Genomic DNA, 26,472 nt, shown 5'->3' with positions numbered 1-26,472 from the left:
TAGAGTGGCCCCATGATTCCTGCTCCCTCATATTTTGTGCAACCCTCTACATAGGTAAAACCTTCAATATGATGAATGTCCTCTGAAGAAACCATGATACATGATATAACTAAGTAATGTTTTAAGTTGTTAAGTGTGTAGTAATTTGTTATGCAGCAAGAGAAAACTAATGCAGATTTTGGGAGCAGAAATTGGGTTCCGGCCTGCTTATATCTTCCTTTGCTGACTGTTTTTTCCCTATGGAATTTAGATGTGCTAGCCATTCCTCATGACTGCTCTGTGAATTACTGGGCACAGAGGGCAGGCTGCCTTAGGCAGAATAATGGTCACCCATAATTGTTCACATTCTAATGTCCAGAATCTGAATACCATGAATTACAGGGATCTTCCTAAAAAGGAAGTACGACTTCTGAGAGTATGGGATGACTTAAAGATGCTACCCTGCTGGATTTGAAGATGAAAGAAGGGGCCATGAGCCAAGGAATATAGGTGGCTTTTAGAAGCAAGGCAACCAGCGCTGGGATGTATTTTAGACTATGAAGACCCATTTCAGAGATTTGTGATATAAAAACTACATGATTGTAAATTTGTGTTGGTTTAAATCAAGATGTTTATGGTAATTAGATAAAGCAACAATTTCAAACTGTTACAGACCTACATAAATATGCATAACTAATTTTTGACAAATGTACTAAAATAATTAAATGGAAGGTACTTTTACATTTAAGTTTATGATCTATTTTGAGTTAATTTTTACACAATATATAAGACTTAATAAATGTTTTCTTTTTTCCTGTGGGTATCCAACTCTTCAGCCTGATTTGTTAAAAACCAATAGGGGTGGGCAAAAGCAAGTTTACAGTTGTGTGTATGGGAAAAAATGGAGGTTACGGTTATTAAATAACTTTATTAACTCAAAGGAATGTAACAGTGCAATTATTAGCCTACTTTTGCCCAACCCTATTTTTTTTTTTTTTTAACAAATCAGGCTAAAGAGTTGGACACTCACAGGAAAAAAGAAAACATTGATTGAGTCTTACATATTGTGTAAAAATTAACTCAAAATGGATCACAAACTTAAATGTAAAAATAAAAATATCAAATGCTTAACAGAAAACATAGTCAAAGAGTTCTTGGACTAGACACCAAAAGAGGGAACTCTGTAATACTATCCACAATGAAATTTTAAGAATTGAAAATTAAAATCATTAAAATAATAAAATGAAATAAAAAAGATAAGCTGGCAGTAATTAAATTTAAAATAAACAAAGAACTTTTGCTCTATGAAAGCCTACATGATGAGGATGAAAAAACAATCAGACTGTGAACCACATACCCAACAAAAGAGTTGAATATAGAATACACAGAAAACTCATAATTTCACAGTAAATAAAAGTTCCAATTAGAAAACAGTCAATTGACAGAAACAGACATTTTATCAGAGAATACAGAGAAGGGGGGAGGGGAAGAAAAGATATTCATCATTCTTTGTCATCAGAGAAATGCAAAATAACCACAGTGAAGTATCACTACAACTCTATTAAAATAACTAAAATTTAAAAAAAAAAAAAAAAAAAGACATCACCAGGTGCCATTTTTGGAGGATATACAGAAAATGCATTCCTCCAACAATGATGGTGAGAATAAAATGGTGCAGTTACTCTGGAAATAGTGTGGCAGTTTCTTAAAAAATTAAATATCCAACTACACGATCTAGTAATTGTACTTTAGAGCATTTATCCTGAAAGTAATGAAAAGAAATGGGCCTTAATGCCAGGGTATGACTTACGGTCATAGAAAAACCTGCAAACAATTGTTTATAGCAGCTTTTCTTATAACAGCCAAAACCTAGAAACAATCCTGATGTCTTTTAATGGATAAATGATTAAACAAACTGAGGTATATCCACACCATGGAATACTATTCAGCAGTAAAAAGCAATATACTGCTTACATATGCAACAACCTGGATGAATCTCCAGAGAACTTTGCTAAGAAAATATGATAATCCAGAAAGGTTATATACTGTATGATTCTATGTATATAATATTTTTGAAATGACAAAATTATAGAAATGAAGATTAGATTAGTGGTTTTAAAAGCTTTGGAAGTGATTGGGGGCAAGAGAGATGTAGGTGTGGCTATAAAGACAACCTTAGGAAACCTGAAGTGATGGAAGGATTCTGAGTTGTGACTGTATCATATCAAGGTCAGCATTCTGGTTGTGATTATGTCCTATAGCTTTGTAAGATGTTATCTTTGGGAGGGATACTTGCTAAGAGACTATCAGATCCCATGATATTATATCTTACAGCTGCATGTAAATTTATAATTTTCTCAATACAAAAAGAATAATTAGAAAACTATATATGCTAAAAAATACTAGGTTTACATTAAATATTTAGTGGAATTAATAAATAAATGAATACATTAATTACTTATATCACCATTACTTAAGCAATTATCCTATATAATAAAAGGCTAATATGCAAATTGTCCCCTCGGCCAGGAGTTCAACTGGGAGTTTGACCAGTGGGTGGGGCCGGGCTGGACAAACACCCATCAGCTCCAATTGGGATGGGCCAGCTGGACTCCACTCATGCACAAATTCATACACTGGGCCTCTAATTAGATAATAAAAATGATCAAATAATATTAAGTGAGAGATAGCAAATTTGGCATATTTTGGATACACAAATATTTGTTCAGTAAATGATTACACTAATTTCATATTACAAATTACTGATTTTGAAATCATACTAGTAATAATTTGCTTCTGAACAACAAAAACATAAGTGGAATATAACATTCTAATCTAACTCATACCTTAAAGGTAAATGACAATGAAACAATGAATGTTATAGACATTATAGGTACAGTTATTCGGATTAATGCTCTTGCATGTTTCATCGACAGTTGAGGGAAAGATAGTCAGTTATGCAATTATTTTATTAAATATACAACTTATAAAAGTAAGGGAAAATTTCTGAATTTTAAAAATATTATTTTAACTCTCTCTAGTCTTATTAAATCAAGAGCCCTGTTTTTGTGATGCAAAAAGATTTTTAAATAACTACATAAAACAGAAGATGGCATCTGCCTTGGAGCATTTACAATCTAAACAGACAGCATGGTCACATCTTAGACAGAGGACAATACATTTTTCCGTCTGTATGATGTGCTGCCTTTTACGGTGCCTTGGTACTACATGGTTAGTAAGTTAAAAAAAAATACTGCCATCATTCAATAAAGGAAGAGAACTACACTGTGAGCTATTATTGTTTGGGAAAAATTCTAGGCTGATGTACACCTTGAAATATTTTTGAATCTGCAAGAACATTGGCCAATGGCGAAGACTTCTCAATCGGAGGTTTACAAAGTAACATTTGGCATTTGCTAGGGTAAATGTGTAAAAAATTAAAATTGTAAGTGATGGTGAGTAGATAAAGAACCTTAAATCCAGGCAAAATACTTGAAGACTTAGGCAGTTTTTAAAATGACAAATAGAAAGTAACATTCCCACTTATAAAAACTAGATGCTCCTTTGTTTGTTTGATTTCTAAGATCAATCCTCTCAATAAAAAACTTGTTTTTTGAGTGGGCAATGTTTGAAGAGCCATTATAAATGGAGAAGCAGAAGTCATGTTGATAGAGTTTTAATGCCACAGCTGGGCATTGCACAAACTGCCTGGAGCTCAGGAAAGAGTGAAGAGATGAGTACAATAACCACTTCCTTCAGAATAGGCTCTAAGGTTTTCCTACGGAAAGTCAGGTATTTCCAACACTGTGCTCTCATAGCACCAGCTCATGTCTGCACAAGGGCTCATCGGAAAGCTGTGATTAATAATTCATATCTGACTCCTTACACATAGTCAGCCTGTGATAATGGAGTTGGCCACTCAAAAATATTCTATCAAACAGAAACCGGTTTGGCTCAATGGTAGAGAGTTGGTCTGCGGACTGAAAGGTCCCAGGTTCGATTCCGGTCAAGGGCATGTACATTGGTTGCTGGCACATCCCCGGTAGGGGGTGTGCAGGAGGTGGCTGGTCGATGTTTCTCTCACATCGACGTTTCTGGCTCTCTATCTCTCTTCCTTCCTCTCTGTAAAAAATTCAATAAAATATATTTTTTAAAAAATTCTATCAAATATAAGTGTATACAACAACTTTAGTCCGGTAGGCAAACATTAAGTGAAACAAAATACAATACAAACAAATTGAACTGTCATAATTTCAATACAACTGTATTAGAAATTATGTGTAAGGTGTGATGTACAATTATTCATTTTTAGTAACTGACTCATGCTAAGGACTTTTAAATGTTGAAATTATATGTTGAGGAAAAACCATATAATGAAGCAAGTACTGGGAATTAAGGAGTATCTTCTACATTAATTGATAATTTGCCAGAAGAAATGTGTGGAGAGCAACTACAGCGCTTGGACAGGTTCAAGCCTCGGACTAATGATAGGCACAGTTCTCTCGTGGCAAAGCCCTCCCAGCACAATTATAGCTAAAGGCTATTATTGTAAGCTTGACCTTATGGTCCAAACCTGTAATCCCAAGTGGCTGAGTGATGTAAGCTACGGGAGTTGCAGCAAGTGCTGCCAAAACAAAGCTTGATAGAGTTCTCAGATGCATGTAATTAAGTAGATTCGAAACTCCCAAGAACATTGTAAACATCTTGACCACTCCATTGCTTTGCCTCATGGGATCTGACTATAAAACAAAGCCTCAGCTTACAGGCTGTAGCATTGTCTCTCCATCCGAGAACACTGTCCCACCTATATTCTCTTGTCTGTCTTCTGTAATCCTTCACCGCCCCTATTCAGGTTCACTCCTGGCTGTGTTGGACATGGTTCAGAAATGAATGTTTTGATGAAGTTTAACACTTTTTAAACACAGAGCCCTGAAGTTTTGTACAATTGCATTGATAATGCAAAATTCCATTTAAACAGCTAACATTATATTAATTATGTTTTCCCCTTTACCTGAATAGTGCAACTCTGAATACTTTCAACTAGAACTTTTATAAATTTGAGAAGCACAAGACAACACATTTATGGGAGAATTTACTACCTAAATTATGTAATATCTGTATTAATAATTACAACTAAGAAATAAATGCAAAGAAATAATAAATAAACTAACATAATACATGCTATCCACACCCAAAAAATATTTACAGGAAATCTTACCTTAATCCATTTATCTGGAATTGCCATGGCTAATCGATAGTCAAAGCCACAACCTCCCTGGGAAATCGGACTACATAGAGCTGGCATTCCTGATACATCCTAAAACAAAGGACATCAACATTATCTCTTCATACTGCTCACATTTTTATTAAATATTTCTTTGACAATAATGGTAAGGCAAATAAATAAAAACAATAAATTGGTATAGACATTGATTTTTGGAGTGTTTTGATAGCACAATTGTAAAAATAGATAAAACTGTGATAGTCTATCTCATTTCATCCAAAAAACTTGTGTGTTGATCATTGCCGGGCAACTTTGATCTTATAAGGCTAAATTTTTCTTTTTCTTGTTATCACATAGAGAACACAAAACAGTACAACTATTATTGCTAAAACATGCTTTCTTAGGCTGACTTTTGAGCTACTCTGTGAACATTTTTATTAGTTACTGCTTTCATGAAACAAAAAAATACATGTAGCATATATCTCTTATGCTTGCTATTTGGCATGCAGTGTATTTTGTGAGCACTTAGCTCACTAAGCTCATTTCTGATGAAGTGGAAAGTAGAGTTAGTGCATTCGGAGTGAAGCTATAAGATGGCTTTCAGTATAGTTGGTTATACTTGGAAAGGGTCTCTGAGGTTATCTAGTGGATCCTCTTCATTCAGAACATAGAGAAATTGAGGCTTATTGAGGTAAAGAGATCTCTAAAGATATATGCTTCTAAATGGTGGGGTCAGGACTCAGATGTCAGGCCTTTAAAGACTAATTCTTAATTTGTCATGCCACCTAGATTACTGAAAATCAAATAGATATATATTCAATCAAACAAACAAATAAGCAGGGGAAAAGGTATAAAAGCCCAGATATAACAAAACATTTCATTGTAACAATGGCAGAATATGAGCTAAGTACTAGTCATAATATCTTTCAAATAAATCATTTCCCTTTACTCCACTTGCACAGCCACTATCTTATCTTCGTAACTACTTGCTTGGATCATGTTGTGTGAAAATGGAATTCACCCTCTCCAGTTTCTCTTCACTAACTGCTGGTAAATTAACATTTTATGAATCAGATCGTATTACTGCCTCTCAATAGTTTAATAGCCAACAATCAAAAAGTCAAATTTTGCGTACATTTAGCACTGATGACATAATTTGCTATTTGATTATCTTGTTCCTATCTTGCTGTTAGAATGTAAGATTTAGTGGGGCAGAAGTTTTTTGTTGTTGTTGTTGCTATTTACTAATATATGCCAAGAATCTAGAAGAACAGAATAGTACCTGGCATGAAGCAAGTACTCAATAAATATTTCTGAGTGAATAAATGACAGTCCTGTCAGGATTTAAAAACATATAAGACATACTGTCTGACCTTCAGTGATTCATAAACATCAACCTAAATACATATACAAACACTTATTATCAGGAAGTGACAATGTGATGCAGTTGTGCTCATTGTTATCTTAAGTACACAGAAAGTGCAATGGAGTCACCTTTCTACCATTATTTTATGCTATTTTACCTCAAGTACTAAGTACTTCATCTACTTTAAAATATTTACTTTTCCCTGTGCATACCACAAGCTTTTCTACTCATGTCATTGACCAAACTCTTCTTATAAAGGAATATGAACTATTATATGTACTCTCTGAGACTTAAGTTCTTCTTGCATAACCCCATCCCCAAATTGTTCCCATAGAAAAGCTGGAAAAAATATATGATCAATTTGGATTCCCAAAATAGTTTATTAATTGGTTTTCTTATGGATGAGAGGTATAGTTAAATATCCTCTAAAAATCAAGTTTATCTAATTTCTACACAGTACTTAACAGCATATAACATGAAAAAAGGTGACTAAAAATAAGTGTAAAAAGATGGTTAACAGAAAAAAAAGTTATATTTATCAAAATATGCTACATTTTCATAGCTATAATAGTTATCAAGTTCAATTCCTCATTAGCATTGGCTGAAAATGTATTAAATATCAGGGACCCATGTCAGGCATTAGGATTAGAGACACAAGGCCTTCTGAGAAGAGGTTCCATGAGACCATGAGTTTGCAGAACACTGGTCATAGGCAGATATTAAAGATCAAGACAATTTTTATCAGGAAAACATTAAGTGCATTCTATATTTGGTCTAAAGATAGCTTTAGGAAATAGTTTGATAGGAAATAGAGTCTGCTAAAAAAAACATTTGGACACCAATTGGTCTTATTTCTAAATCTGAATCCTAGAAAGTATCTCCATTAATGCATATGGATATTTGTAGATCTCTTTTGAAAGTAGAGAATTAATGACTATCATTTAAAAATATTAAAAGAAAAAACAGGTAAACATTAAAAAATCAGTAAAATAAAAATTTTTAAATAAAAAAAGATTGATACCAAAAAAACACAGCATATTTAAGTTATCATGGGTTTCAACAGAGTTAAAATAGTTTTCATTCTTTAACATCTAAAGGGCACTTAACAACTATTCCAGAGGGGAGGAAACCTTAATTTAAAATATTTAAAATTAACATATGGCAAACATAACTGTGTGGAGTGGTAGATATATTTCAGAAAAAAGGTTACAATTTTAATAAATGTCATTATAAAAACATTCAAATATATACTATAGGACTATATATAAACTTCATTACTTATTCATGCTACCACATTCCTTTCTTTAAAAAAAAAAATCGTGAAGATCAATTCCACATTTTGAAGAGTCTCCCAATAGAAAGTGATGCATTAAAATTGAAGCAGTTTTCAATTTAAGTAGAACGAATTGAAGACACATCTTGTTTTAAAAAATCTAAAACCAAGTAATAAAAAGTAGGCTAAAGTCTCAAAGTTTCATTGGTAGAAACACTGATAATCAGACAAGTGCTCCCTGAATGAGGAAATTATTTTACTTAAAATGAACAAAAAGATCAATGTAACAATTTTAAGTTTCATATATTAAATAACTGCTTCTCTTTTTTCAGTATCCACTTTTGATTTGTGCTGTCATGAATTATTTATAATAATTTGTCATATATTTTATTTAAATGGACATAAATATAATTGACAAAATAATTTTTTATTGAAAGATAAAATTAAAATATATACAAAACAAAATAAAAGTTTAAAACACAGTGTGATTGTTGTTCAAAGATAGCATTAAATATTAGCACAACTAGCAAGGTTTATAAGCTATGACCCATTGTAACTAGGTAGAATATGAAATAATACTGTGCACCAAAATGGTATTGCAATCTTTGGGTTTTTAAATATCCTATATAAGAATTTATTCCAGGCATTTAGAATCCATAGCTTTATTTCTAAAAGATATTTAGAAGGCAAAGGCCTAAGGGGAGTAACTGTTTCCTACCCAGAAAGTCATACCACCTAATTGGAGATGGGATTTTAAGAAATAATGAATAAAATGATACCAAAGTAAAATAATGAATAAAAGCTATATAAACAATCAATACTACAGAAAGGAGATAGTCACTAACTACTATATTTCATTCCAATGAACTAAAGGCTAACAATGTGAAGAGATAACTTAATTCTGAATCTTTTAACAATAGTCTTATTATTTTTATATGCCAACCACTGTACTTTGTATAAAATATTTTTTATATACTGAGTTTAATTTTAATAATAAATCCAAATCAGAGGACTCAGGAAACCAGAGGGAGTTTAGTACTAAATATAAATTAGCATAAGCATTTAACAAACTTAATTTATCACATTTATTACCAAGAGGGAGTTGTCAATTATGCATATACCGAATTATATCATTACAGTGCAGCTTTGGGACAGTTAATCATGAACCTTCAGTAATCATGAATAACTAGTGAACATTTAGCAATTGGAGAGCAGTAACGTAAACAAGGAAGGTAATCGCATCAGAACAAGAGAGGCTTCAGAGGAGCTGGAAGGCAGCAATCCATGCCATCTCTGATGATTACACCAGGAAAGAAAAATAAATAGACAGAAGCCCATGAATATTCACTTATTTTCTCTGCTGAATGTCTCATGGGAGAAGGACCTATCCACTGAGTAGGACAGTTTACTTCCTAACCACTGGCATTTTCTCTTTTAACAATGGAATGATGACAAGTAATTAGTTACCCTTTCTCCTAGAAGGAAAACTGAATTCTAAGTAATGTGCCAGCCATACAAGGTAGTTAAGTTATGCAATTACTAACAACATGAAATTAATTATTCAAATACTGTATGCTGACAAAATGTTCTCTATATTAAAGGGGATTAGAGGTTAGAGATCACCATGACTTTACCTCAGCTATTGTTATAGAATCTGGATACAACATGTGAATCAAATGATTTGCCAGCATGAGATAAATCAAGGCATCTTCATCAACTTGTAGTCCAAAATATTCATGATAATCACCTGAAAAGCCTTGACCTGGAGAATAGAAAATAAATATAAATGCATTTTGTTAACATGCAAGTCTTAACCCTGTACAAATGCCCCCACTGATTAGTTTGTTGATATCAGTTTTGTGATCATAGCAAAGTGTAATGACCCTGGATAGCCCGTAACGTTATCATCAGCAAATATATGATCTCACTTAGAGTAGCCTGTATCAACAATCCTACAATTCAATTTTTGTTTTAGAGAAGCAAACAAACTAAACATTTTGATTTACCATTTTAATTAACATTTATAGCAGACAAATAAAGTAAAATGATACCTAAAAGAATTCTAAATTTCAACTTTTAGGTATGTTTAGGTAGTTAATGTTAACTAGCTTCTATTACATCCCTCTGACGTAAAGAAAAGCCAGTATAAAACTATCATAAAATTGAGACATAATGTTTATAGTATTTTAAATATGTCCTACAATGTATACAATATGAATTTTCTGATGACAGATTTTAACATCCTCTAACATCTTTCTACCTCTTCTTCAAAAAGTCCTTATTTTGGTTGCTTATAGTATATTTCAGTTACTGAGATTATACAATTTATTTTCTATTTCTTCAATTGTTTATCCTTATTTTAATAAAGTCAAATTAGTACTTAACACCTACCTTTTTCCACCTGTTTCCAAATATCTAAGTTTTTATTTTGATTCATTTTTCCCTCTACTTCCCTATATCTAAGTTCATCTTTTTTATAGGACTTCATCACTGAAGGATCTTTTCAATTATAATTCAAATTTATACCTCGATGGCAATTTAACTATAAAATTCTTGAGTCAGAATTTGTTTCCTTAAGGATTTGATAGATATTGCTATTGCCAACAGAGTAATAGAACCCATACTTCTTTTTCTTTTCATTGATGCAGGCAAATTGATTTTTCTTCCTACTTGATACCTAATGAATTTCTCCTTAGCATTGCATTTTATGGATTAAATATTCTGCATCTTAATATTAGTTGTTTAATCTCAATTATTTTTCTGGTATATATTCTTTTGCAGTGCAATTTCAGCGTGTTTTTTTCTCCTCATCATTCAGAGGGGGAACATGGTAAGTAATTAAAAACATTTTTCTTTACCATTTCTAACCATAAGAAGTATATCCCATATCTGTGGGCTTTAGTTCATTTCCCCAATTCTAAAATTCCTTGGAATTTTTCACAGGACCATTTCCATGCCTGTGCTGGATGATCTGGAGACATTAGTACACTTAGAAGATAGCTTCTTTCCTTGGCAGCCATTTTCAACATCTACAGTCTGAAGTGCCCTTCTTTTAATTGGTTATTGCTAATAAGTATTTGACCACCCTATATAATAAAGAGGTAATATGCAAATTGACCCTCACACTCTCACACAAGATGGCCAGTCCCATTTAGTCAAAGATGGCCACCACAAGATGGCTGACAGGGGATGGTAGTTGTGGGCAATCAGGCCAGCAGGGGAGGGCAGTTGGAGGCAAACAGGCCTGCAGGGAAAGGAAGTTGTGGGTGACCAGGCCAGCAGGGGAGGGCATTTGGGAGGGACCAGACTGGAAGGGGAGGGAAGTTGGTTTGACCAGGCTGGCAGGGAAGAGCAGCTGAGGGGAATAATCCTGCAGGGAAAGGCAGTTGGGGGAAAACAGGCCAACATGGGAGCAGTTAGTCATCAATCAGGCTGGCAGGGGAGTTATTAGGAGGTGATCAGGTTGGCAGGCAGGCAAGCAGTTGGGAGCCAGAAGTCCTGGACTGTGAGAGGAATGTCCAATTACCAGTTTAGGCCCAATACCACAGGGATCAGGCCTAAACTGGCAGTCAGAAATCCACCACGGGGCCCCATGTTGGAGAAGGTACAGGTGGGCTGAGAGACACTCCCAGTGGACAAATTTCGTGCACCAGGCCTCTAGTTAAAATATAATTGTTTAAGATGTTATCTATTGAAGAATTAGATTCTGTGACTCTGCTTCTTTGTACAACTTTTAATTAAAGAACTCTGATCAATATTTTTTATTATAAATTAAGCTATGATTTAGTTTAAACAGAGTAAATATATTTAAAATATACATATTTTCTTCAATATTTCATATGCAGGAAACCCAATATTCACAAATAATAAATGTTCTCACTTATTATTTTTCATTGTAAATGCTGTCATATTCATAGCGTGAGTCTGCTACAATAAATGGTTACCTTAAAAAAGTTTGAAAGAAAATAAAATGAACTCCCATGTCTTTGCTGCTGGGATCCAGAAAAAAAAAAAAAAAAGTTTGAGAAAAAATTATGTATGAATATTAGCATATTATTAAATAAATTAACACAAATAAGTTATATTCTTATATATACAGATGATGGATATAGGCAATAGTGTGGCAAAGACCTTGGGGGAGGGCAGTGGATTGAGGAAATGGGGATTAAAGAAGAAAATGGAAGACATCTAAAACAATAAAAAAATATACATTAAAAAAAGAAAATAATTATCTCTTACTTATAAAATGTTTATACACAACCTCTTATCAAAAAGGGGTCAGAAATGACTAGAGAAAATGAAAATCAAGCCAACAATAACCGTCATAGCAGTTTCTATAACTAAACCCCAAACTTGATTGTAATGTGCCAATAAAACAACATCATCAAATCTTTGGTTATGTCTGTAATAGATCAGATTACATACCCATTCCATGGTGATGATAGAGCATGGACGTAATACCATCAAAACGAAACCCATCAAAGCCATATTCTTCCAACCACCATCTGATATTTGATAGAAGGAATCTTAAAACTTCCCAGCTAAAATATTAGAGAAATATATATTTAACCACAGTGGTATATAGCATTTTCATTAATTGTTATACATTGTTTGCTAAGAGTATTAATTAAAATTATAAATCTCTATCTGAAGAATTACCATAATAATGAAAGGCCAAGAGGCATCATGACCAAATGACTGATCACCCTGAGGTGGCATTGACCACCTCAGCCTGGGTCTGCTGGGGGCAGCGGTGGCCGAGCAAAGCATCCCAGGTCCCAGTGAGTGGTGGTGGCCAGAGCAAAGCAGCCTGGTCCCGGGTGCCTATCAGTGGCAAGAGCAAAGCAGTGCAGGTCCCGGTGGGTGGTGGGTGGCAGTGGAGACCATAGCAAAGCAGCCCAGGTCCTGGGTTCCTGGCAGGAGCAAAGCAGCCTGGGTCCCAGTTGCCTGGCAGCAGCAGCGAGAGAGAAGCAGCCCGGGTCCTGGGTGTCAGAGGGAAGCTGGTATTAACAGCTGAGGGAAGGAGGGCCTATTCTTGCACTTTGTGCATCGGACCTCTAGTCTACCTATATATTGTAACAATAACAGTGTAATATTAGACCAGACAGCCAAACAATCTTCCAGAGGAAGCCATGACTGTGAGGGCAAAGGCAGAGGTGGTTAGGGGTGATCAGGGAGGCAAGCAGAGTGGTTAGAGGTGATCAGGCCAGCAGAGAGAGGCAGTTAGGAGTCAGCGGTCCTGGATTATGAGAGGGCTGTCCAAATGCTGGATCTCTGCGAGATCGGGCCCAAACCAGCAGCTGGACAGACCCTGAAGGTCCTGGATCGCGAGAGGGTGCAGGCCAGGCTGAGTGACACCTCCTCCCCTGCATAAATTTCAGGCACCGGTCCTCTAGTATCTATAAAAGCCAGACAACTACTAACATTTATCTCATTTATTTGATGAAACTCATTCTAAAAGGATGTTTTCAGTTTGCAGAATACTTTAAAATTTTCCAACTGAATTTCTATAGATGAAACTTATTTTTTTCTAGCTTTTCCCAGTCCCTCTCACTCCACATTTTCTTATACCAACCCCATTTACTCATTTATATCACCACCTTGGACTTGTGGACATTAGATGTCAATTTCTAATATAAAATATCATGAAGTGAGTTTTTTCCAGGCAGATATAGGTTCAAATGTAAAAACTGTGTCCTAATATCTACAAAGTTAAAATAACAGAAAAAAGAGCCACTGATTTACAATTCTATGAAAACCAGAAAAGGGAGATGATATGAACTCAGAATTTCTGAAAAGAAAACATTCCCCAGGATCAGAGTTGATGAAGGATAGAGTTATTAAATGTTCTTCTGATTCCTGTTATTATAATATTTAATCTATCTCTTAACCTAAATGAGTAATACAACTGTATTTAATATATTAAAAGAAAATGACATATTTTAGCTATTATTTATTACTATGTAAGTAGACAGATTGGCATGGATAAATAGAAAAAAATTCCCTGTGATAATCAGAAAAGGAACAACAACAATGGAACATCTTATGTAAAAGTTCTAATGGGTTAAGAAATATTAAATTATATTCTTTACACCTCTTTAATCCCCTTAACCTGAAAAAAGTCTAATCAACATAAGCAATCCTTTAAAAAAAATCACAAGATTAAAGTGATTTTTAATCAAATCAAACTTGCTGTGCTTTCAAAATAATATATTTAATGAAACACTAATGAAATGTTAAATAGATATGTCATCTAGAGAGACAGAAAAGAAATACACAAAGTATTATAGAAGAGCAAACTGTCTACAACAAAAACAGTAAAGAAATAAAATCTACAAAGTTTTATTATTTAACAAAACTTCAAGAAATACATTAAAGGAAAAGAAAACTAACAGCTAACATTTTGAAGTTAATAGTGGCAAATGGAAAGCAAAAGTTAAAAATATTAATTATCTGGTCATACACATTTTCTAAAACTAGATTAATAACAGGAATTAGGTTTTGTTTTGTTTTTTTTTAAAAAAACAACTAGTCTTATTAGTGTCACACTGTAACAACTTATAAATAATTGCCATTAAGAAAAATTATGAGCTCTCAGTGCAGGAAAAGGGGAAAGACAGACTCAGAAATATGTTCCCACTATTTTATAGCATGATAAATCTAGACAAACACTCTTAGTAAACTCAGTGTCCAGATGAAACTAATTTTAAAACAGATTGCTTCTTCTCAGGTCATAAAATCAGAGATTTAGAGGACCTGAAAGACTGAGGTCTGAGATTATAAAATAACCAGAGCATACACACAAGCACTTGCATGAACATATTCCAGAACCTGAAGTAGAAAATAGCAGGTCATAACGCATGTATAGTCTCTTTGGAATAAAGATGTAGCTATCTTTTTTCTTTTTCTTACACTATGTAAACAATATATGTAATTACTATAGATATTTATCCCAGATCATAGGAAAACTGTGCCAAGGGTCCTCCAGATCACCTCGGGTTCAGCCGCCAGGAAGATCCACAGGACGTGGCAGATAGTTGTGCTCATACTATGATTTATTGCAGCAAAAGGATGATAAGCAAAATCAGCACAGGGAAAGGTGCATGGGGCAAAGTCAGGAGGAGTCTAGGCAAAACTTCCAACAGTTGTCTCCTGATGGAGTCACTCTTAATTCCTCCAGCAAATAATTATCTCTTGTGAAATGTTGGTCACCAGGGGAACTCATGAAAGATTCCATTTCTAGTAAATATGTCAAAATCTAGACTCCCGGAAGGAACATGGAAATTGAGCATAAGACACATTATTTCTACAAAAAATTTAGGCACAGTCAGCCACTGTTCCAGTTCTAGGAATTGTGAGAACCCTCCTGAAATCAAAGTTCTCAGATGCTAGCCAAGGACCCATCTTCCAAGCAGGCATTTCTAAGGATAGCAATCTTATTTGTGTTATATTAACACAAAACAGCCATTTAATAAATATTTGTTATATAATTATAAAATACTAAAAGTCACTGGAAAAAAAATCTTCACTCTATCTCAGAGGTACTCAGACCTCAAAACCAAGTGGAGGAATTTTAAGTATACATTAAAACCCTAAATACACAAAAGCCTCTGGCTAATACACTCTGCTGTGGTGGAGTCAACATTCCAGCAGTCACGTGGACAACATATTGAAACTTGTACAATGAAATAATTTATTGAATCTAGGAATTTTCTTTTCAATAGAACTCTAGAACAAACTTAAGGAATATGTAGCAGTGAAAACATAAATTTCAAAAGATGTCTATTACTATTTCTACTTTCATGATTTTCATAAGTGCCATTTTTCCTTTTTTGGTGGGGGTTGAAAAGCAGAAGAGTTATGATGTATTGTAAATTATTATTTAATTGGAATTATTCTCAACTTGAATCATCTCAACTGAATGATCTGTCTTGAGTCAAAGCATGAAATTGTCTGGCAAAAGTACCTACAATAAAAAGGCAATTTACCTTTTCTACCTCAAAAATGTCATTGAACCATCCATGACAGAGTTGATATATCTAGTTGATTAGCATCCCATAAAAAAGATCAAGTAGAATTTAAAAGCATAACTTTACTTTGGTGTGCTAGCAGACAAGGCAGGACTTTGATTTTAAGATTATTCCATTGACAGAAAGAGACAAATACCACATTATTTTACTTATATATGTGGAATCTATAAAACAAAATAAATGAACAAATAAAAGTGAAGATTCATTGACACAGAGAACAAACTGATGGTTAACAGGTAAAAGGGGCTTGGGGGACTAGATAAACAAGTTGAAGGGATTAAGAAGTACAAATGGACAGTTACAAAATAGCCACAGGGATGTAAAGCACATAATCTGGAATACAGTCATTAATATTTTAATAACTAGCTATGAGGCCAGGGTTGTATAGACTTATGGGGGAATCACTCCATAAGTTATATAAATGTCTAACCACTATGTTGTATAACCTGGGATATAATATTGAATGTTAGCAGTAATTTAAAAAGTAAATTAATCAATTAGAATATCACAGAAGGCTTTTAAAGCCTATTTTGAGAGTCCATAGGGCAGCCTCGTTTCCAAACAATTAGAGACCAAGATATATAGCAATGACTTAAATAGATTATTTCTCAGACACATTCATGCTGGCCACTGTGGACTATTTAAGTCATTAGTGTTACATCTTAAACCAATTAACAGGTAATAAATGACTATCATGACATCTATACTGCCTATAGTAAATTGATGAGCTTACTCATATTTTTATGCAGCAAGAGCAAATTCCTAAAATCCAGAAAAATAATGAGATGCAGCTGACTTTCCTGTGAATCAGACGCCACTGAAAATGTTTAAATCACAGGTGTCTGATATAGAAACTGAATACAGTGATGAGTAATATATACATTTAGCTTTTATGGCAATCAAAATAATCAGTACTCTAATTGGTTTAGATGTCTGAAATAGGCAACCTATAATCAAGTAATGAGACTTTATTAAGGAAATTTTGTAACACATAATTCCAGTAGTAAGGTTTTTAGGATACTATCTCTAAAACCAAAGAATGTTGGCCCTAACCGGTTTGGCTCAGTGGATAGAGTGTTGGCCTATGGTTTGAAAGGTCCCAGGTTCGATTCTGGTCAAGGGCATGTGATTGGTTGTGGGCACATCCCCAGTAGGAGGTGTGCAGGAGGCAGCTGATCGATGTTTCTAACTCTCTATCCCTCTCCTTTCCTCTCTTTAAAAAAATCAATAGAATATATTTAAAAATAAAAATAAATAAAACCAAAGAATGTTGATTGTCTCAAATTCTGCCACTGGATTTTATAACAAAATAAAATAGTAATTTTTTTTGGCAAGCAAATATAATCAGATATAACAACATCTATTAGATGAAGTTATGTTTTACAGTTCAAATATATTTGTGGTACTTAATAATTCCTAGGCTTTTCAACATAGCAACTTAGTCCACTGCATCTACTAATACTGTATATTAATAAATAGGTGACATTGTTAAAAAGTGGCTAAATATAACAAATATGAAGAAAAATTACACATTCCTCTTAGATACTGAACAGTCTTTGAAGATGAATAGCTATAATATAGTACTTCATAAAAACATGAAGCAAAACCCACATGTTTTGTGATCTGGGTATTTCAACTGATCAAACTTGAGCAAAAAAAAATTTTCTTTTATGAAAAAGGTATGACATGTCAAATAAAACAACTGAATTCTAAATTGCAATATTTTAAAATTTATCTCTATTACTGAAAGTATTACAGATGTCCCACTTCCTCCCCATTAATACCCCCTCAAAAAGAAGATACTCTGAAATGTCACTATTGAAAACTGTCTACTCTACCTTTAAAAATTAAAAAAATCATCTATCAATTTAATTAGATTTACCAATAAAGAAAAAACATTTGCTTATACTTTCTCAATAGATATATTTTATTAATAGAAACTGATTAAGAGAAAATGGTCAAAAGTGGTTATTAATATGTAATACTAGATAGCCCTATCATTAATAATAAATTGTATCTTGAATTTTAGGCTGACTATGGTGAAGCTACTATACATATATTAATTTCAAATAAATTTAGGCATCAAACAGCATAAATACTAGTCAGATAACTTGCTAATTCAAGCACTAATCTGTAATTATACAAACTTCCAGAACATAGTTATTACAAAAATAGTGTCCTGGTGCACAGATTCATGCACACTGAAAAGAAATTAATTAGAAGAAACATGTTAATATCGCTATTCGCCCTCTCTCTATTATAAAAGTGTCAACCAAATTCATGATTGACAATAACAGATCAAAACACACACGTGTAATTGGCGCCAGCAAGAGCTTTATATGTATCCTGCATGTGCAAGTCAACTTAGCCTTTTATATACAGAGAGATGAACTTGCTTAATTGGACCTGCTTTCTGGTTTAGCTAAACTTTTGCCAGCCCAGTGAACCACCCCAACTTCTCTTTCAGGTAATTGTGAGCAACAAAGCAGTAAATATCAACACAAAGCAGATCATGCAGGGAGAAGGAAGGATAAAATATTCAACTGTAACAGTGTTTGACTATATTCTGCACAGAGAGAATACCTGAAGTCACTTTCAAGTTCCACCATTTCTTAATTCTTTTCAGTCTGGTCTAGTTTATAAACTTTCTAAATCTCAGTTTTCTGTCTAATGAAAAGAAAATAGGATTCTAATGAGTATCCTATCTACCTACTCCAGGACTTCTGTGAGGATCAAATGAGATGAGGCATGAGAAAATGCTTCTCAGATATTTTGGTTAAAATATGAAATGTTTGCACCTGGCGATAAAGCAAGTTCCTAGGCTGACAAAACTCTAAGGAGGCTAATAGTTAGGGAGAGGAAGTAGGGCATTGATACGTGACATTATTACCCAACTCTCACAGGAACTATTTCTGGTCTGGGCTGGGAGCCGCATTTTGCACCATGAGGTCTTGGCAGCATTGGTTGTGATTTGGTTGGGTGTCGCTCCAGGATGGCGGCAGGGCCTGTGTCCCATTGGGGGTAGCAGGTCCATGACGCCATTTCTTTTTAAATGGCCAGTACGCGTCATGGCAGCTCCTGCTTTGAGCGTCTGTCCCTGGTGGTCAGTGTGCATCATAGCTACCAGTGGGATGGTTGGAGGGACACTTAGGCTTTTATATATATTACAGGTGTCTTCTGCAGCCCACCTGCCAAGGGAAAGAGCACAGAGCAGCTGGCGAGAGGCTTCCACGCTCTCCTCCAGCACCATGATGGGATGGAGCCCTCATATTGCTCCAGGACAGGGAGGAAATGGGGAGGGGCCCAGAGAAGGCGGGACCAGCCCAATGTGACTATAGGGACTGAGGGGGGGCTTGAAGTGGCCAGAGAAGGCCAGAGGGTTTGGGGACTGGGCCGGGCACACTGGAGCTCTGCATGGACAGGTTTGAGTGTCAAGGGAGGGCTGCAGTTGGGTGGGAGGCAATGTGCAAATTCCTGTGCTGGGCTCCTAGTCTTTTATAATAAAAGCATAATATGCTAATTAGATTGGACGACCTTTCAGGTGAAGCTGAGACTGTGAGGGAAGCTGGAGCCCTGAGTACCAGAGGGAAGCCAGTGTCGGCAGCCGTAGGAAGGAAGGCCTACTCTTGCACAAATTGGGCATCTAGTAGATATATAAAGAAGATGTTCAACCTAATTGGCAATTGGGAAATGCAAATCCAAACTTTTAGAGTGGCTATTATAAACAAGATAAGCAATAATAAGAGTACATGGGATGCCCAAGGCCACTCTAAGTGTGGGAATCCTAATCAAGGTGTTCAAGATTGATTTGTTATATGCAGGTATAAAAGCAAGGATGCAGAAATCTATACACTGTGTAGGGTGCCTTTCTGTAGCCAAATTACAGGTGTTACTAGTTGGCATCAAGCCTCTTTTGTTTGCGCTTGTTTGATCTTATATATAAGTTGCCACTGACCAGCCTGTAGCTGGCTCCTATATAGCTCCTATATGAGGGGCAACATTGTGGAGAAGATATATTACTGACCAGCTGGTACTAGCTGTTTTAGCTAGGATGGCTGCTCCGTTTGCTAATGAGTTCGCTGAGGCTGCTTTTATATAGGACAGGACTGCTTTATCTGATGACTCCTTTTCAGCAATGGCTACTTGGACTGCAATAAAGACTCTTATATATCCAAGACTTCTCATGTCTTCTAATACCCAGTGTCCATGGAGGTCCAGTCCCTGGCAGAGAAACTCAAACCCAACATTTGACATAGTCGAGCAAGGTCAAGGAAAAACTTATTCCCACACAAGTGTTGGAGAGGTTGTGGGAAAAGGGAACCCTCGTTCACTGCTGCTGGGAATGTAAACTGGTACAACCACTATAGGAAGTAGTCTGGTGATTCCTCAGATGACCTAGGTATATATACCTTCTCCTGGATATATATCTGAAACACTAGAAAACATGTATTCATAGAGATAAATGCAACCCCATGTATTCACAGAGATAAAATTGCAGCATTATTCACAGTGGCAACAACATGGAAACAACCAAAGTGTCCTGTGATAGAGGACTGGATAAAGAATCAAGAAGATATGGTACATATAAACATTGGAATATTACTCAGCCATAAGAAAAGTTGCAATAGTGCCATTTATAACAACATTGATGAAACTTGAGAACATTATGCTAAGTGAAATAAGACAGTCAGAAAAAGCTAAGAACTATATGATTTCACTCATATGGGGTATATAAAACTGAAATTTGTGACAAAAAAACAAAACAGTGCGGTGATTGCCAGAGGGAAGGGAGTGAGGGAAGAAGGCCATTCTAATATAAGGTGACAGGAGAAGATTTGAATTGGGGTGGTGGGCACATGGTGCAATATACAGATCTTATAAAATATTGGGTCGGCAACTAAGTAATTGCGGGTTTTACACATATATGGCTTCAGTTGAATTTTTAGGTTTGCAGACGTAGTACAAATGTAAAACACATTTTGTATTTGATAGTTGGCTATTCAGCTGTTAATCAGTAAAAAAAGTTTTTTGATCAGTTTTGTAGTTTTTGTTTGGCGTTCGTTGAAAAATGGAAAATCAAAAGGAACATTTCGTCATATTTTGCTTTTTTATTTCCGCAAGGGAAAAACGCATCACAAGCTCATAAAAAGTTATGTGCTGTTTATGGTGACGAAGCCTTAAAAGAACGGCAGTGTCAAAATTGGTTTGCCAAATTTCGTTCTGGTGATTTTTCACTCAAAGATGAAAAACGCTCTGGTCGTCCAGTTGAAGTTGATGACGCCCTAATCAAAGCAATAATCAATTCGGACTGTCACAGTACAACACGTGAGATTGCAGAGAAGCTTCATGTATCACATACATGCATTGAAAATCACTTAAAACAACTTGGCTATGTTCAAAAACTCGATACATGGGTTCCTCACGAAATGAAAGAATCACAGTTAACGCAACGCATTAGCAGCTGCGATTTGCTAAAGAAACGTAATGAAAATGATCCATTTTTAAAACGACTGATAACTGGCGATGAAAAATGGGTTGTTTACAACAATATCAAGCGGAAAAGATCGTGGAGCAGGCCAGGTGAACCAACTCAAACAACATCAAAAGCTGATATTCATCAAAAGAAGGTTTTGTTATCAGTTTGGTGGGATTACAAAGGAATTGTCTACTTTGAACTCTTACCACCCAACCGAACGATCAATTCTGATGTCTACATTGAACAACTAACGAAATTAAACAATGCAGTTGAAGAAAAGTGGCCCGAATTGACAAATCGAAAAGGTGTTGTATTCCATCATGACAATGCAAGGCCACACACATCTTTGGTCACTCGGCAAAAATTAATGGAGCTTGGTTGGGATGTTTTGCCACATCCACCATATAGTCCTGACCTTGCACCATCTGATTACTTTTTGTTTCGATCTTTACAAAACTCCTTGAATGGTAAAAATTTCAATAATGATGATGATGTCAAATCGTACCTGATTCAGTTTTTTGCTAATAAAAAACAGAAGTTTTTTGAACGTGGGATTATGATGCTGCCTGAAAGATGGCAAAAGGTCATTGATCAAAATGGGCAATACATTAAAGAATAAAGTTATTTAGTTCCATGAAAAAATTGTCTTTGATTTTCTTTAAAAAATCCGCAATTACTTAGCTGCCGACCCAATAGAAACCCATACCTGAAACCTGTCACTAACATCACCCAATCAATTAAACAAATAAATACTTTTATTTAAATAAAACATCATATAAACCAATCGATCTAATAAAGATTACCTGAATAATTAACAAATTAATCATTTTCATGTTATTTGTTTTTAAATTGGCTCATATTTCTCTGCTATCTCACAAAGATGATTTTTCAAAGCAGTAATGTTTATAAAATATATATCTTTTCCAACATTGATAACCCAAGAAGCTGCACAGCCCAAGGACCAGAAAGCAGATTATCAAGCTAAATCACCCCTTATAATGAAACATAGGTAAGATATCAAATGAAATTATTATATATCTCATCAGAACAAGGCATTGTTCCATTGTTCTTTTTCTGAATAAATCACTATAGGTTAGCCAGTTATAAAACACGCACATATGGTACAAAGTTATATAGATACATACACATCCCTGTTTTTCAAACAAAGCTCAAAACCATCTCTTACATATAGAATGAAGCTATTGCACTGCTAACAACAAGACACCCATGTAAAATATACATGGTGTCAAAACAAGCCAAAGGAAAATCATTTGGGTAAAAAATGAAAAAGGATTGCAAGTCAAATTTATAGAAAATATTCCTTTATTAACTTTTGGTCAAGAATATGTTTGTATATTTTCAGAAAACAACTCCAAGACCATGTGGATTCCTGCAACAGAGAGGAACTGACAGGACTACTCCAGCCATGAAGACAGAAGAGAAACATGCAGACAGAGATGGAAGACACTGACGATATCTTGACATACTAGCAGTCAGCAGCTATGCATCACTGCAGGTTGCCCAGGTCCAAATCAGAGAGGGTCGGACCTGCATTACCACCATTTGTCCACCATCCAGAACTGAAATATCATTGCTGACATGTACACATAAGGAACTGTTTGACATTGAAATTGGAACTCAAAAGAACTGTTGGCCAGAAAGAAACTCACTACAGACTGATTCATTTGCCTCTCAGCATAAACATTATTGTTTGTCTCATTTCCGGTTCTTACAAGTGTATTTTTAGTAGCACATGATCTTACTCATCTAGGGGAAATGATGAACAACATAGACTGATGAACAAGAACAGACCCAGAGATAAGGAAGCATTGATCAGACTGTCGGAGAGATCAACCAAGGGACTTGTGTGCATGCATATGAGCCTAACCAGTGGTCACGGACAACAGGGGGGTAGGGAGATGCGTGGGGAGGGGTTTGGGATGGGAGTGGGGGAATGAGGATACCTTAATCAATAAAGAAATTTTTTTTAAAAAGATGATGAGAAGAAAAAAAATTAATTAATTACATATATTACTTAAGAAATTCCATTTTCAGAGTCACTGAAAAAGGAAATAGAAATTAAAAGACTCTTTAATTCACTGGAATAAATGCAACTTAATGATTATGATGTTTTGGGAACCTAAAAAAGAGACTCTGTAATTAGTGTGACATAGACTTTTATAAAGGCTTTTTCCATGAAGTAAACCAAATCCAAAATTATTAGTCAGAACACTCAAAACAAAGATTATGTTTTGCCTTTCCCCCCACAGTTTATGAGCCCTGTTTAGGAACTCATAACATGTTTATTACTATGAAAAATAAAATCATTAAACTCTTCATTAAACGTATTTGCCTATAAATACATGAAATTTCTTATTATAAGTTGTAACACATGTGGGCATTCATGTAAACATATACCCCGAAGGGAAAAATAAAAGTCATATGTCCAGTTTATAGTTAGATAAATTCAGATTGGCCTATATGCACAGCTTACAGTACACTGGAATAAAAATGCTTCTGATTAAATATTGAAAATTTCCCCAAACATTATATAATTCTCTGGTGATGACAACAAAAGAAAGAAACCATGAAAACATCAGTATCCTTAAGGAATCATCAGCTTCTTTTTGTTTGCTCCAGGTATAAATTTTGCATTTGCACATTGCTGCCTAGATTTTTTCAAAGGGCTCTGCAATGATTAATTTAACAATCCACCCATATTGCTGTAATATAGCCAAAAACTGTTCCATATATAATTTATAATACCCATCTCAGGGACAGATTAGTAGGCAAAGTAAAACTTCCAACATCCAGGAGCACTCATTAATGCAAAAATAGGCAAGTATCACCAAAATATGACTATTTGTAAACAGACTTCACAACTTTGGGTGCTTTATCCCCAAAGATACACATAAACATTTCAGGCCTTGTGGGCCACATATGGTCTCATCTGTAACAAAATGACTCAATTCTGCTATTAGTGGGTAAAAAAAAAATCACAAGAAATATGTAAGGGAATGGGTGTGGCTGAATTTCAATAAAACTTTATTGATCAAAATAAGTAGCAGATATGGATAAATCTGGCAATAGTGTGCTGACCTTTGCAATTAAAATTCACATGTTCCCACTGTTAGTAATGTAACTTTCCCTTGGCCACACAGTTGACCTGTGATTAAGTCAGAATATGAAATCAGGTCTCTTATTGCAGAATTACAGCAACAGACTACTATGAAAATCTGCTTCTTTTTTTTATTGTTTTTTTACAGAGAGGAAGGATAGAAACATCGATGAGAGAGAATCATCGATCAGCTGCCTCTTGCACACCTCCCACCGGGAATGTGCCCGCAACCAAGGTACATGCCCTTGACTGGAATCGAATCTGGGACCTTTCAGTCCGCAGGCCGATGCTCTATCCACTGAGCCAAACCAGTTTTGGCCAATATCTGCTTCTTATCAGCAATTTAAAATGACTACTTAAGAGTAAAACAAACAGAAGTATATTCTGGAATAAAAGGCAAATTGACAAGTTTGTGAAAGATAAAGTAAAAGATTTAAAAAAAAAAAAAAACAAAAAAAAAAAACTTTGCTTTTGCAATGGATACAGATAAAAACAAAAACATATGCTCCTCAGAATATCAGGATACTTGATGAAAAGTTTCAAGAAAATTTACCCTATGCTTACAAAATAAATTTTCCAAAAGGACACAAAATCACTTTAAAGTATCATAATATGTCTTATGATTCTTTTCATATATAATGGCACAGGATTAATTGCTAAAACCACCCACTTGGAATTTCATTTATATAGATTGACAATGCCCAAGCACTTTGAAAATGTACAGTGTGCAGCCAGCTTGAAAATAATGACCTACACTCAGCCCCAAATCCTTTCCAATCAGAGTGACACTGCCCTGTTAAATAAACTTCCATCTCATATGGAATAACATCCAGTCTACATCTCTGCTTACAAAGTCTGTTACAATCTACCACCAGTTGGATATTGTGACTTTCTCCTCTCCATAAAGCAGCAAGTTTTCTGGTCTTCAAGCACAATCAAGCTCATCTCAGCCATAGGGACTCACACCTCTGGCTCCAGCTCAAATGTCACTCAAATATTACATCTGAGAAGCCTTCCCTGGATACCCTGTTACTCTACTACCAACCACATGATTTAGATGTTCCTTATCACTTATTAATGCTGTGATCATTTTATGGTTTATTATTTGTTTCATTTTTTTTCTCCTTTACTTTCTACATATTACATATGTAGCATAACACAAACTTTACATATGTAAAAATTTAGCAGTTTTTCTTCATTTACTAGAGACCCAGTGCACAAATTCGTGCACCAATGGGGTCTCTAGGACTAGGCTATGGGATGGGTCTGAAACCAGCAATCTGACATCCCCACTCCCCAAGGGGTCCCAGATTGCAAGAGGGTGTAGGCCTGGCCAAGGGACCCCATGGTTGCACGATCAGGCTGGGGAGAGATGTGGAAGGATGGCCAGCTGGGGAGTGACCATGGGAGGGCTCCAGGGCATGTCCAGCCCATCAACTCAGTCCCGATCAGCCTAACCCAAGCAGCAAGCTAACTTACTGGTTGGAGAGCCTGCCTCCTGGTGGTCAGTGCACATCATAGTTACTGGTTGACTGTCTGCCCCCTGGTGGTCATGCATGTCATAGCAAGGTGGTTAAGCAGATTTAGCATGCCATTAGCATATTAGACTTTGACTGGTTGAATGGCTGACTGGACTACTGGACACCTAGCATATTAGGCTTTTATCATATAGGATTATTTATATTTTCCAACATAATAAATCTATGCTTCTGATGGATAGGCATTATATTTGTTTTATTGCTGCTGTATCCCCTGAGCCCAGCCCAATACCTGGCCCTTAGAAGCCACATAGTAAACCCATGTAAAATATAAGAATAAATGAGACAGGTGAAAAGAAGCCCTGAAAAAAAATTAGAGCTCTCAGTTAATTGTTCTGTGGACATTGCATCAAGTGGCCCCTTGTTATTTCATTTACTTTGGAGAACAATGCACACACACACAAAAAAAGAGGGGGTGGGGAGAATCTGCAGGACTCCTAGAAATTAAAAAGGCATTTAAAATGCACA

The 26,472-nt window shown here is 35.3% G+C and overlaps 1 protein-coding gene across 1 annotated transcript in view; it reads right to left on the bottom strand.

The window, feature by feature from the left end:
• The window catches only part of GBE1 (1,4-alpha-glucan branching enzyme 1), a 284,975-nt gene that overhangs the window by 90,219 nt on the left and 168,284 nt on the right, over positions 1 to 26,472 (bottom strand). Inside the window, exons 8-10 of the mRNA XM_084875638.1 lie at positions 12,268 to 12,383; positions 9,477 to 9,604; positions 5,198 to 5,296 (exon numbers count right to left, since the gene is read on the bottom strand). Coding sequence (XP_084731764.1) covers positions 5,198 to 5,296; positions 9,477 to 9,604; positions 12,268 to 12,383 — 343 coding nt within the window. The remainder of the gene's footprint in view (positions 1 to 5,197; positions 5,297 to 9,476; positions 9,605 to 12,267; positions 12,384 to 26,472) is intronic.

This window comes from Pipistrellus hanaki (genome assembly GCF_964339955.1).
Source record: "Pipistrellus hanaki genome assembly, chromosome: 2".
In the NCBI taxonomy this organism is placed as follows: domain Eukaryota; kingdom Metazoa; phylum Chordata; class Mammalia; order Chiroptera; family Vespertilionidae; genus Pipistrellus; species Pipistrellus hanaki.
Note: the sequence above shows the minus strand (reverse complement) of the source record. Positions and strands in the feature narration are given on the sequence as shown.